The following is a 13,934-nucleotide window of genomic DNA, read 5'->3' as shown; positions in this document are numbered from 1 at the left end:
ATCATGAGTGGGTTTGCTTCATGATGTAAATAACTGAAAATAAGAAGATAAGAAGCTGGAGGTTGCAGATTAATACCAGAAAGACGCACCTATCTGAAAGCCATACCCAAAGCCCGGTGATGAAGCGCATCGGGCTAACAGCTTGATTCAATGCAAGGTCCGCAGAGGTATAATCTAGTTACTACGTCTGGCTTTTTATATGCAGCAACTTTCATTGACACATTTCAATTATCTCGTGGCGGGTCATGGCCGAGGAAAGTTAAAAATCCAGCAAACATGATGCAAGTGTCGTCTTCATCTGTCAGAAGCTTCAGGTAGTCTCCCAATAGAAAGAGACAGTGTCATACCCGCCATCCCTTGTCTATGTTGACTGGCATCACGTTATGTATTTGTCGACTGGTCGAGATTAAGTGCATCTCCCAGCACACTCACGCAATGCATCTCGGATCTAAACCACTGGGTGTTCTCCTACATTTTGGCTTGACTATATCGCTTCCCATCTTAAGGCTGGGTCGCCTAGCACACGTCTTCTCCTTGCCCTCCCCCTGATTACAGATCCCACCTCGCGGAATGACTGAGCTATCCAAGAAGAGTGCGAATGATTTTGTAATAATGTAAGTGAATTGTTGCTACTGCAAGTTGACATGTCTAATAGAACACAGCTCTAAGATTCTCCCGCTCTATTGTGGTCCTCACGTGAATATTAACATTGAATCAAGCAAAGACGAGTATACTATCTCGAAAGATCTGGTCTGCGTAGAGTCGTCATATTTCTCGGCGATCTTCGAGGACCAGTATCTAGATTCCCATCAGCAGACAGTGATTTTCAAAGGGGAGGATGGCATTGTCTCGAAACAGAACCTGGAAGCCCTGATTCAATGGTTGTATCTCCGTATGGTGATATTCAATATAAAGAATCCCGAGGCTCAGATATCAGGGGCCATTGAGCTCGTGGGCTAGCTGACATATGCAACGTGAGCGGATTGGAGTCCCAGATGGCTTGGTATATCAGACAGATCCTCATTGACAATCCCAACCCTCAGTCCAACTATTTCTCGAGACATGTGGATACCAACACCTACTTGCCTCTCTCAAAAACACGTTGCCGCGGCCGCGCTTCTACCTCAAAATCACCCGGTCCGTCGCATTTTGGCTGCGGCCTCGGTGGAATTATATCTTTGGGTTCAGGACCATAACTTTTCCTAGGATACCCAAGATTATCCTTCCTTTGGAGCCGACCTCCTGTGGGAGGTAACCATGGCTTTGGACAAGCTTAAATCTGCTAGCAAGGTCGCATTTGAGGACTATATTAGTGGACATAGGGCGGATATAAAAACAGGCTGGGGCTTCTAGAAGTTCGCGCCAGAAATCCAGTCGGATCCATAGATTGAGTCTTTTCAGCAAATTCAATCTGTTTCTAGGCCTCCAGTAAATCATGAAAAGGAATGATAGATTGTCTCGGATGGTGGTAGCCCATCAAGTAGACTTGAGCTACGCTTTCGGCTGCGGCCGAGAAACAACGGCCCATGTTATTTGGAAGAGTATTTGACAGGTTTTTCTCCTGTAAGAATTTCAAGCAACGAGGTGTGAAGCTTGCAGTTTGCCAGCGATGGCACGCCGATGTTGGAGGCGAGCTCTAACAGGGTAGTACATTAGCAGGCATTAAAGTGGATGTAAGTCGTGTCTTTCACCACTCATACCATATTGGCTTATACAATACCCGGCAGGTATTTAGAGTATGTTCGCGCAAAGCATGCTATAAGTGGTGCCCAAAGTGAAGACTGGGAAAATTTTGACGAGTCGCGGGGACTGCACGACTATACCACTAAGCCTATACAGAAAGCCCTATATAGGTCCTCGAGGTAGAAATCTCACCAAGTCTTCGTAGTTGGAAAGGTCTGCCGAATCTTTCTTCGCCAGTGTCTGTCCAATCTGGCCTTAGGGGGACGAATGACGGCGAGTCTCGTCGCTCATCCTGGATGGCCGTAAAATGACCCTATGCATCGTCAAGTTTGCGTGTTGCTTGACGAGAAGTACATAGCGTTGAAGCAATGCTGCAAATGAAGAAGAAAAGTAGCCAGCGAGGTCGATCTGAAGGCACGGCTGTTACCGTCAAAGCGAACTTCCGGTGCCAGAAGAACCTCGAACGATTTTCCGTTCTATTATCGACTGGAAATCAGTGGAAAAGCAGCTAAGTAAATGGAGCAATTTGGTTCGTGTGTGAAAAATCCTCACAATCGAGGTTGTCTTCAATTACAGGGCCGATGACGATGGTCCTTCTTTGCCTGTATCAAAAGAAGTCGAAAAGAGAGGCTGTGTATCAGCAACTAGCAGAATGGTAGCAGAGCGCGGGAGGCTCGTTAATCATGAAGAGAAAGCCACCGGACGACCCGCTACATAGGATCTTGTTTATGACCTTATGATATGTGATGTTCGTTCATGCCCACTCAAATCTGATTTATGCTGGGAGGATACCAGGGACAAGAAACACTCTAAAATGCGGGCTTCACATGTAGAACGACTGATTGACTATGTTGACGGTGGTGGCAACCTAGACAGTCATGATGATTTCCCCTAGTGATATCCGTCGAGGCCTGTTCTGGAAAGTCAGACGGAAGGAAATCGAAAAAGACTGACATGTTGACAACCGGGCCACCATATCCTCCGACCATCATTAATGTTCTACCCGCATGAAATGGGATCACCCCTACGATTACTTCATCTCTATGTAGGCTTTCATCCGACGAGCACCTCGTTTTTCCCGGGCCCCGCGAAGCCGCTGTAAGGGAATACTGCAATTGGTTGGAATCGCGCGCCACCGACGAGGCGTACAAAGTCGATTTTCGGAAAATATGCCAAGTGACTTTGGAAAATCACGTAGATCTGGAACTAATTCTTGAGGACCCAGACTCTGGCTTCTTCGTTCAGCGGGGGGTCCAAATTGGAACAACTCGTCGATTTCTACGCGACATAATTGAGTGGGCTACTGTTATGAGATCAAGCGGATTTAACCAGACTGATGTTGAATGTCTCGGCTGCGCTGGATTGAATCCGGTCTTAACCACCCCCTCCCCCAACCACTCAACTGTGGCTGGCTCCACAATGGACCAACTGAACAAATTTTCTGTGCATTGAAGACGTTTGATATGGTAGCGTTGACCCTGGTGAAACTTGGACACTTGGACTGGTGTCACGCCCAGCGGTGACCAGCCAGTCCGCCGGTATCCCACTCGTTTATCACATCCCGATTCATCAACAAAGACCAGATGGTACGAACGAAACTTGGATAGTTCATGCTGGTAGAAATCTCGTAGTTAAGGGTTCTGTTCCTTCGCTTTCTGCTGGGATTTCTTTTCTGTCTAGCCGGCCCGAGCAAGAGCACGCTTGACGCTTGATGACGATGGCAATATGTTGAATTCATCCCATAGAAAAACAGACATCTCTTCAACATATCCCAGAGTCCAAGATCAGGCAAAAGGACGTGGCTCCTAGGCTCTTTACTTTCGGGCCTTCATCTGATCTGTGATATAATAGAAAGCCAGTCCTGTAATCAGTGGTTCCTGACCAGACCAGCTTCATATCATAGATAGCCCATTCATGTAGCTGATCTAAAGGTCTGAATTATACTTTCAATTGAGTTACTGGGAACTTCGTTATGGGAGGGACCTCTGACAAGAACAGGTTATGAGCCCGAGAGCAATATCTCAGGTGCCGTCTCTATTGGCATAGCGTTTAAGCACTTTTATCAAAATCTCACCTTTCAATCTATCTTGAGTCGTTAGGATCCGCCTGAGAATTCCGAAGCTGAGATAAGGAGAATGCGGGAGGTACTTACGCTCGCTGGGAATAATTATGACGAACGCTTTCCAGCAACCGGACGAGCCACCAACTTCTGGTACTGGTGTTGATTGAGACCGGAGATATGGGACATAGTTCCGGATCAAGCTATCTGGAACGAATTCATTTGCCGGAAAGCGTTCGTCATAATTATTCCCAGCGAGCGTAAGTACCCCCCGCATTCTCCTTATCTCAGCTTCGGAATTCTCAGGCGGATCCTAACGACTCAAGATAGATTGAAAGGTGAGATTTTGATAAAAGTGCTTAAACGCTATGCCAATAGCAGGTCAGCCAATCTGCCTTAACATGTCAATTGGGTCTCAATACCACCTTCTCCTTCCGGCCTGTGCCCTTTGGCCTCTGCCGTAGGCGACTGGACCTGCATTGCTTCTGACATCACCCTTGAGGGTTGTTGGGCCTGCCCCAACATGCTATTCGAATTGGAGAAACGCATTGCTTCTTGTCACCGGCTAACACCAAGGTCAAGTACCGAAGTTTGGCTCTTCCAAGGGAGGTTCAAGGTTCCGCTCCTCGAAACACGAAAAATTCGGTTTTCTCTTTCCGTGGACAAAAGTACGACCGGTCAAAGCCGCCCGGCCAAAAACACACGTTCACTTTGTTCAGCACGGTCCACTTTGTTCAGCACAATGCGGCTGTGGCAGGTTCCTGAATAATCAAGTATCGGCAATGTTAACTTGAAGATTGCACATGCCTTTTCTCTCCCAGATTACTCGGCCATTTCACGTTCAACTATCTTAATAACCCCTTTGTCTCCAGCTCCTGTGCAATGCCCACAACTTAATGTGTTATAACGGATCGCGGTAATGTATTGTTTCGCCAATTTCCTTTAACCTTCGTTATTGCTTTTTCCAGGATACTGATCGGTCTTGATTCGTTACACGTGTGGTGACTCACTTCTGAAAGTGACAGGTCATCTGGGGTTTTGTGATGAGTTCGAAAATAGGTGACTATTCTATTTGTGATGAGGTCTCTTGAGTCTTGCAATGTATGTCTGTCGTGTGATTTTGCTTCGGAGCTTCAGGAATTCGAAACCATAGTCAGCTTCGCTCCCAGTCTGTGTCTGACATTGAAGCTGAACTGCTGCTTCGATTCCAGTAACAGGTCCGTTCGATGCTGACATGGCTATGTAGTATCATCATGTTGAAAGATAGGTCTTAGGAAATCAAGACCAGAATATAGGAATTACACGTGATAGTATTTGCTTGCAATGCTCACTTAGCCCATGAGATGCCTTCATAGAGTGCAAAAAGAGCGAAAATTACCAGCATATATCTCTAGAACCAAGGTGGGGGGTTATGCGGTGACACGTCGTAAGCGCCTTGTCGGCTATCTGGTCGGAACTTGAGACCGCGGAAATGTGATGGAAGAAAATCATCCGCTCATCTTTGCTCACTCACTGCTCTGTTCAGTGACCAGACGAAATTATTTCGGACGAAAGGTCTGGACGTGACTTGGCTATCTCGCGGTTCCTGGGAGCCTGGTGGCCCATCTGAAAGTTGTGCACCTCAAAACATGGCTGTTGCAAGTACTGTAGCATCACATGCTAGCTCGACTATAGCAACAAACAGATTCCAACTTTGTATTACTTTTACTGTGCATTTGAGACAGCTGGTAGCGCTGGGCTCGTAAACCATTACATACTGTCAATTAATAATGTTAAAGCGTGGTTTTTCCTAGAGGGATCTGGCTGGTCGCGTACTACGATGCCAGTATCTTTGGCGGGAGTATTACCGTCTACTCTCAATACAGTCAACAACCTTGAGAATCTCTACTCTGATCATGGCAAGCTGAAGAGAGGCAGAGGTGATGTAACAGCGAGCACTAGTAGGCGAGGAGAAGGCATTAGGTCCAGATCCTACGTCCACTCTCCAGATAGTCCACAACCTTGGTAGTCTCTACAGACGTCAGGGCAAGGTACATAAAGGAGACAGTCGAGTTGTTCCAGCGAGCACGAACACTGGCTGGCGAGGAGAACACCACGATTTTATAATATAATTTAGTTGCAAAATTGGACAGCAAATTTTGGCTAAGTTATGTAAAGATTTGTGGGGCCCTGAGCAATCCCCTACAAAATTAACTAAGTTAATATGCATGATACTGTACCGATAATTCCCGCATCGTTTTCTAATCCTATTTAATGGATCGAATCTGGAGAGCCATCAACTTTTGTGTATTTATCCCAATAGATCGGCTGCATGTTTTGGGCAATTGATGAATATATGTCAGAGCATGGAGTGGTATCTTACCACTAGCAAGCGATTGGTTACCCAGGAACCCACATTTCCTTATGTTTTGTATGGTAAACTATTTCAAATGGCAATCTCGGTATAATAACCACCGAGTATGGTCACTTTCCGAGGGTATTTCAACCTGCCCTCGACCGCATGTTTTCTAATTAATCAATCATTCTTTTTATCCTGAATTGGTTCCGCTTGATCTCATTCGTCCTAAACGCATACTAGTCCATACAGTTTTAGCTTGTTCTGACAATATAGTCCTGCACTAAAGATATGTAGCCCGCCTTACTGATCGCCTTATGCTCCCCTATGCAGATGAGTCGCTTCGTAGTTCCTTTATGGCCGAATTACAAAGGTAAATAAAAGGCGATGGGACGTCATGCTATCTTCCGGTTAGTTAGGATGTTGTGTGAGAGTGCAATGACGTGACGGTCAGTGTGGTACTACAATCTTAGAGCTGTAACAATACTTTGGCATTTCGTCTTTGCTTCGTTTGGTATTATACCATTCGGCGATCCTTCAATACGAGGTTAACCATATTCGGCTTAGCATGGCATGTGACTAGGGTTTGAAACAGTTCCTCTGTGTTGTCCAACATGGAAGGCGAAAGCGGTCGCTATTGTATGTAGCAGGAATTGAGCCAACATGAGCTTCTGTATGATATATTGCTTCCTGGAATATACGTGCAAACACAATATCGCAATATTGCTCTCTATAACAGTAGCCAGCTCACCAGGTCAATCATCCCTGTGATCTACTATGAATCAAGCCATAGGCCAAATTTAGCAAAATCTCTTTTGTCTGCATCTATCGACTGAGCCGCAGCAAATTCCAGAGCGCTTTACCTTGTTGTGCTGTACCGAAATAGGAATCTCATTGGGCCCAAATTGGCCCTATATGTCAGTCGTTGACTCGGCATCCTTTCCAAGGGTTGACAAAAATAAACCATTGTGGAAAATCACATATTACTTCGAAGATAAAGCAGATGTTCCGCGGCGAGAGACCAAGGAGCATTATATGCATGATGGCCGCTCAGGTTGCATTATGTCGCAGTACCTTAAATTCACTAGAAAAGTTCTGTCGGTCGTCAGGCCCGGAGATTGAAGAGAACTACCCGCAGAGACTAGATGAGAATTATACGCTGAAAGAATCGCGCGAAATTTGCGCAAAACTCAGGGACTTTATCCGTATGAATGAGTCCAGCTGTTGCGACGCTCTCCAAACTACCCCTGACCTGGAAACGGCATTTCGCGAATTTTTACGGCTGCAGGGTACCCTTTTTCACATACCACACTGTGATTCCGCTATAGAGACAAAATTCACTGGATACCAAAGCATCACCGGATCTACAATGAGTCTCCATAGCTTGATAGACGAGATAGGAGAATCTGCGCGGCGTATTATGGAAATACTCCAATCAACAGGCGTGCTTGTATGTTCAAAATCTCATGGCTTATAGGCCGCTAGTACTAACCACCCTCTCTGCCAACAAGGGCTTCTTGAGCCATCCAAATTGGGTATAAACCTAAGTTATGCAAAGAGCGGTTAGTACTTCGCAGCTGGGGATTTATTCCTTCCAAATCCGAGGCACACTTCATATTACTGAATTACGCAAAGCGTTATTCTTGATGCTCAACAGTCAGAACTCATTCAGCACCATCTCTCACGGGCCTTAATGTGCGATGGTGAAGCTGCTCTTTGATATTATCAACTCAGTCATGCTTCCGGGCCTGTTCCAAGATGAAAGACATGATATACGAGCCATGTACCGGATCCAATAGTACAAGTGACCGGCATAATACTGTCCACCGTGATATATAACATGGCCTTCGCCGGATGTATGTTGTGCTTCGACGAGGGGCGCTTTGAGGACCATCGGGTCCCGAACTGCGCATGACGGATACAACCGCTCATTGCTCCATAGATAGACTTGAATATAACAAATTTGATGATTAAGAAGCGAGGCAGTACGTAAGATCATGCATGTATGAGAGTTGCCGCGTGGGATCGCCTCTGCCACATCATTCCTCGGCAGACATCTAGAATGGTAGGGTCGCCTGTATCCGTCAGTGCCAACGGTCATCGTGGTAACACGTTGTCGCGCCGCGATGACATGGAATCACTGGACTACGTTCTGATGTACCCTTTTCGTGGACAACTCCCTTGGCAGCACTTCCCCCTAGGGCTAGTGATCTTATATTAGAGAAGAAGTCCACCATGATGATCGAGGAACTTTGTAGTGGATTGAAACCTTTCTACGAATATTTCTTGAAGGGGGTTGCCTTTGACGAGACACCTAATCAAGATGGCCTACGTCGGATTTTGCGGGCTCTTGTCGCATGAAGTCGCCCGCTTCTGCGATCTTCCATCAACCGATGAGAATACCCCACGGTGTAGCGGCTGGCAATGGGAATATGGGTAGGCCGAAAAGGAACGTAAGTCTCCTAGATTGTGTGCGAACTGTTTTGCGGAAGACCCAAATGTCGACTTCCATAGGATTCCATCCAATTCTCTCACGCATTGCGAAAACTCCTGATAACTTACAAAGGACAGTGGCCCTCAATCCAACGCGAGCAGCCCAATCAATCTTCTAGGCGAAGACCTTGGCAGTTGCCAGGAAAGTTTCATTACTAAGATTGTATTAGTCATGACAATTTCGAGAATGACTGTAGTACCGGACTGTGTGACTGGCACAAAAGCAATACCGTCAACAATCAAGTTGACCTAGGTAGCCCACACAACGTAAAAGCCTCAAAAGGTTGGCTTACACAAAGTATGCCCTACAGGCTGGAATATATACCAACAAAAACGATAGAAGGATTAGAAGCAAGCATTCAGATTATCATATTGTGAAAGAACAGGCTACCCAAGACTATTGGTATCACCGTGGGGGTATTGGTCGGCCGACTATTCTTTATGAACATAAATAAATCGATTGGCCATTTATAGACATAATTCAACTGAACCAAATTGAAATATTGATTCCTAATCTGGCATATTTCAAATAATAGCGGAGACACCTAGCTCTCAAAATAGATCTCATATCTAGTATAAATACACTGGATTGAATAAGCTTAGTGAATTCCACACCTCTGTCACATATCATATTCGACATGAAGTCCTCAATTACTAATGACGACTTACTCGGCCAGAAATTCCGTAGCCAGTTTTACAACCCACATTAATCAGACCACCAGATTTCGGGAGGTGCCACTAGCGATCCTACATTGGCCGAACGAACTGCTCAAAAATTACCATGAGGTTGACAAAAATGACGACGCGTATTCTGACGCTGAGGCACTTTTGTCAGCATGTATGAGAGATAATGCTGAGGAAGTTAACTTGCTTCATACTGCGAGCCTATATGCAAAGATAATGTACGATGGAAAATATGAAACCCTCCTCGATATTGCATGGAACAAGGGCTTCAGCGAGGTGGTGAAGGAGTTGTTGAAGCGGCTTATAAACGTCGAATATCAAGGTATAGAGGTTCACAAGGCGCTCTGTATCGCTGCCAGGGGCAGTGACAAAGATCTAGTCGATGCGCTACTCCAGAATCAAGCACGCGTGGATTACCTAGGTGACGTCGTCAATGATCGAGATGATTGCTATGGCCCTGCCTTGGTAGATGCTGCTCGTGGCGGTAGTATTGAAATCGCCGAAACCCTATTGAAAGCCGGTGCCTCGGTGAATCTACAGTCATCCGTAAACGGATGCCCTCTTATAGCCGCGATTGACTATAATCAACATGAAATGGTGGATTTCTTGCTAAGAAATAAGGCCAATGTGAATGGTTTTAGCATGAATAACCCTTTGATGAGGGCCATAATCTGCCAGGATCTTCAACAGGTGAAGTTACTTATAGCCCAAGGTGCCTGTCTCGATATTGCATGCTGCGAATGGGGAGCTCCTCTTTTCGCTACAGTACTTTACTCCAACAAAGAAGCGGCTTTATACCTGCTTGAAAAGGGAGCAAGTATCGATTTCGCCCTCGAAACCGCGAAGTTCTATGACCTCGAGGATGGCCAGATTGTCGTTGTTGGTAAAGTGTTGAAAGACTGGGAGTCAAGTATTACTCGAATCAAAACTTCGAGCAGGAGAGATCATTATTGGAATATGTGGAAGGTTATGTCCACATGGTCAATCTCCGTACTACGGGAAAATGTCACTGTATTATATATGGGATTTATTTTCTTGCTATTGCCTTATCTGCAACTATGGACATATTTATTTATATGTGCCTAGGGTTTCTCGAGGGGGCAGATTATAGTTAGTTTCAGGGTGCCGTTACAGTTACGTTCCCATCGTTTTTTTCCATTCGAATATTTACTATTTCCGATTAAATAGTCAATTGTTCATTATCCCAAAGGGTTACATTATCATCCATTGTATTTTTGTCCCCAAAGCTAAGCCCACCTGAGACCATAGGCAAGATTTATAATATAGATCAGCTCCATCTGCCAATCGGTATAGTGGCGACGCCTTCGCCTTCCATCTTACAAACACAGAGACGCTTTCAAACCCTAATCACATGATACGCTAATCCAGATATGGATATTTAAGGCTTCGTTCCAAAAACAAATGGTACAATACAAAACGGATAGAAGACTTGGCAAGGTCATACTGGAAAGAGCATTTGAATTAGTATATACAAAGTTAAATTAGAAACGTCTTCCAGCTTTCGGGATCCAAATGGCTCCTCTCTTCGATAGGTGATCATTCACATGCAGTTCCCTTTGCTCAGCCTGCCTCATCATCTGTCCATATTACTGCAGTAGGTCTGGCTTTAAGAGTCTCATAAATTTGAGAGGGGAATACTTCCCCCATTCCTGTATATCTCTCTCAATCTCCCACGTATCATTCGAATTCATTCCTGCGCCTAGGAGCATGTCCACAACTTCACCTAATAAACAGAAATTGTAGTTGACCGGATCAAGGTTATGAAGCTCCCGTAGTCGACTGAAAAAGACGATATGAGCTGGTACAAACCACTCGGGGGTGTGCAGGGATATAGTCAGGGACCGGCTGGAGCTCTCGGTTGTGATAGCCCCAGCACAAAGAAATTCACGAAGTACCCAAGATAGTGAGATTCCTTTTCTGTATCTGACTCAATGTCGAATGCAATATCAAGGTATGCGCCAACAGCAGAATGGTGCCATAAAGCATCACGCAACACGAAATCGTTTGGGTCGCCCCCTTTGTGAAGAAGCTTTGACAAGATTCCACTTTCGAGTAAATCCCAAAAATGCCGTTCAGATCTCGGGTTCATCTGGTTAGTCCATGACGTGATGTGCTTGATCAGGAGAGTCCAGGGTGTCCGTTTCTGCCCGTCGTCACCAAAGGCAATGACAGCATTTAGCTCCACTTCTTGGTATCTAAAATTAGATCGAGAATATCTAGAGCGCAGCCTGACCATTCTTGGTCAAACGTGAACTCGCCGTTCGATTCTTCTTGGCCCAGAACAGAAGGAACTAGTGTGGGCTTCAATGCCTGGAGATAATTTGGCATCTGTGGCATTTTCCAAACTAGATATCCCAGTAACTGCCATCTAATCACTTGTTCGCGAAAGTACCCCTTGGCTTCTTGCGAGTCCTCTAAAGAGAGTTGCCGGTGGAGAACTCCAAGATTCCACTATCAAGATCATCTATTATGTGATGGACAATAGTGACATCGGTCATAGTGGGCTGTAGCTCTTGAATGCAGCGCAAGGCACTTGAGGTAAAAAACTGTAATCGCCCATCGCTGTCATAAGCACCACAGCTATGATGACGTTCGTGACTAGGCGCAGTCTGTTTGATCGTTGAGGTAAAGAGTCTGAGAAGAGACAAAACTAGATTAAACAACTGGGGTTCTTTTTCACTGAGAAATGTTGACATCTCCTGCGTTCTTAAAAAGTCAACCACAGTTCGGTGTAAGAATGTCACAGTACCCGAATTGGAATTGATCTCCAGTAACCCACGAGACCGATTAGTCAATCTCCATTTCATTGTTTCCTCAAAATCGGCTTTTTGCGCTGATGAATATAGCTGCGAGGGAACAGAGAAACAAAAGTTCTCATCCTCATACTCTTGGTCATGGAAATAATAGGCAACTGCCTCCAGAGGCTCTTCTGCGGCAAGGGCTATCTGCATAGTGGTTGACATTTTGCAGTGGTAAAAGGGCTCCACTGATTCTAGTATCTGTCGGAAGAATACTTCAAGCTCCACAGGGAAACTCTCAAGACGCCGACGAATGTCCAAGAAACTGTCTCTATTCGTGAGACCTTCTCTCAGCATTTTGACCACAAGATAGACCCAAAGAAAAACACCACTCGCGCGCTCCTCAATTTCCTCGATTAGGTCATCGCTGTGAAACTTGGCTGCCTCCAATGAGGGCCATCTCGGGTGCCCGTAAATATGTGATCGTGTATATTCAAGGATATCATTTCGCGTCAGGTCTTGCATATAGAGTTTTCGTCGCGGTTCACCTCCAAATGCTTCCTCAAAAACGTTCCACGGTCGACTTGAGACACATATCTTGATACTAGGAAATGTGGCAACCTCTTTCAAAAACTGACACAGCTCGAACTGGTCATCACCTAGCTCATCTAGGCCGTCGATGAAGAAACAGAATCTCACACAGCTCGCACCCCAGTCTGTAGCCTTCATGAGCATTTCGTGAAGACTTTTAAGACTCCATTCATTAGGTCCCTTGTTCCCTCTTAGGTTCGGTCGAAGGCCTTTTGATGCAGGGAGTATAGCCTCGGGGCATTGTTGGAAGGTCTCATAAAGTAATGCACGATGGAAACCCTGCTGAGACTTTTGGATTGCCGTTCCAGTACTCCAGAAATAATAACTAGCTGTAATCAACTTTTTCGACCCTGACCAGTCCAACAGCATGGCCTCGGTAACAGGGTCATCCGCAAGAAATTTCATGAACGTTGACTTTCCGGAGCCTGGCTTTCCAGAAACCCAGAACATGCCATCTCGCATTCTCAGCCACTCCGATATTAACCTTGCGGAAGCTGGTGCACCCTCAGGAGGATCATGAACCCATCTGAAAGTTCTCTTAAACGCGTCTGGAATCGAACTATGACGAGAAGTGCGCATCTCAAAACCCAAACTCTCGATGATCATTTGCTCATACTGCATTTCCTTCTGAGTCAAATCCATCTTTGACAAATGTTGCTTGAGAGAATCAATGCCTTTCGGTGAGACCATACATGCATGTCGTATGTTTTCAATCTCCGCCTGATATTTTGTGATTATAACGAGCAATTGATCCAGGTTTGTCTGACTGGTCAAAATTCATATTCTGACTGTCTGTCCGAAGCTGTTCAATTCGTCGCGTGTGATCGCGCTGGCCTTGTCTGCGAGAAAGTCTCAGTTAACCATCCTCGCAGGTCATCAAACCAATCACCAAAAACCAAACATACCGCGCTAGGACACAGATATGGTATATAATTGACGTTTGAGCTCTTATAAGTCGGTTTTCTAGCTCATCAATCTCGTCCTTTGCCCAAAATACTTTCAGCGCTGTGCGAAAGTTTTGCCAGTGGCCTTTTGATCCATCCTGCATCTTCAACTTCTCCACAATATCCAGAAGCTTCTCACAATCCGTTTGACATGAGAGTATAAGTGTGCTGAATGAGGTGTTTTGTTGATCGGGCTGGCTGCCGGGGCCGTTGAGATAACTGTTTTAATTGGGGTACCCAGAGAGAAGCTCCGAATTGATATTTTTCAGGTCGCCGTAGACTTTTTTCGAGTGTCAGAACCTCTGATGCGCCTGTGGAAGTGGTTCGATGAATTGCTCGAGCTGCCTTTAGCAACTCGGTCCTGAATGAAAGAAACTGGACAGCGT

General features: G+C 45.5%; 4 protein-coding genes across 4 annotated transcripts; 2 read left to right on the top strand and 2 right to left on the bottom strand.

Annotated features, from left to right (window-relative positions):
• Positions 1-570: 570 nt before the first annotated feature.
• Positions 571-960, top strand: N7471_010376 (BTB/POZ domain-containing protein; the record flags this gene model as incomplete). Its single annotated transcript, XM_057283095.1, has 2 exons — positions 571-614; positions 663-960. The coding sequence occupies 2 exons, from the start codon at positions 571-573 to the stop codon at positions 958-960; spliced, it is 342 nt and encodes a 113-aa protein (XP_057132074.1).
• Positions 961-9,470: 8,510 nt separating this feature from the next.
• N7471_010375 (ankyrin repeat domain-containing protein) lies at positions 9,471-10,369 on the top strand (the record flags this gene model as incomplete). The annotated part of the gene is made up of 2 exons (XM_057283094.1): positions 9,471-10,137; positions 10,341-10,369. 2 exons carry the CDS (start codon positions 9,471-9,473, stop codon positions 10,367-10,369), a joined length of 696 nt encoding a protein of 231 aa, XP_057132073.1.
• A 740-nt stretch (positions 10,370-11,109) lies between these two features.
• On the bottom strand, positions 11,110-11,612 carry N7471_010374 (uncharacterized protein; the record flags this gene model as incomplete). The annotated part of the gene is made up of 2 exons (XM_057283093.1): positions 11,110-11,470; positions 11,524-11,612. 2 exons carry the CDS (start codon positions 11,610-11,612, stop codon positions 11,110-11,112), a joined length of 450 nt encoding a protein of 149 aa, XP_057132072.1.
• Positions 11,613-11,689: 77 nt separating this feature from the next.
• On the bottom strand, positions 11,690-13,246 carry N7471_010373 (uncharacterized protein; the record flags this gene model as incomplete). The annotated part of the gene is made up of 1 exon (XM_057283092.1): positions 11,690-13,246. The coding sequence occupies one exon, from the start codon at positions 13,244-13,246 to the stop codon at positions 11,690-11,692; it is 1,557 nt and encodes a 518-aa protein (XP_057132071.1).
• Positions 13,247-13,934: the final 688 nt, after the last annotated feature.

This window comes from Penicillium samsonianum, assembly GCF_028829775.1.
Source record: "Penicillium samsonianum strain IBT 33392 chromosome Unknown utg000006l_segment0_segment0, whole genome shotgun sequence".
Classification (NCBI taxonomy): domain Eukaryota; kingdom Fungi; phylum Ascomycota; class Eurotiomycetes; order Eurotiales; family Aspergillaceae; genus Penicillium; species Penicillium samsonianum.
Note: the sequence above shows the minus strand (reverse complement) of the source record. Positions and strands in the feature narration are given on the sequence as shown.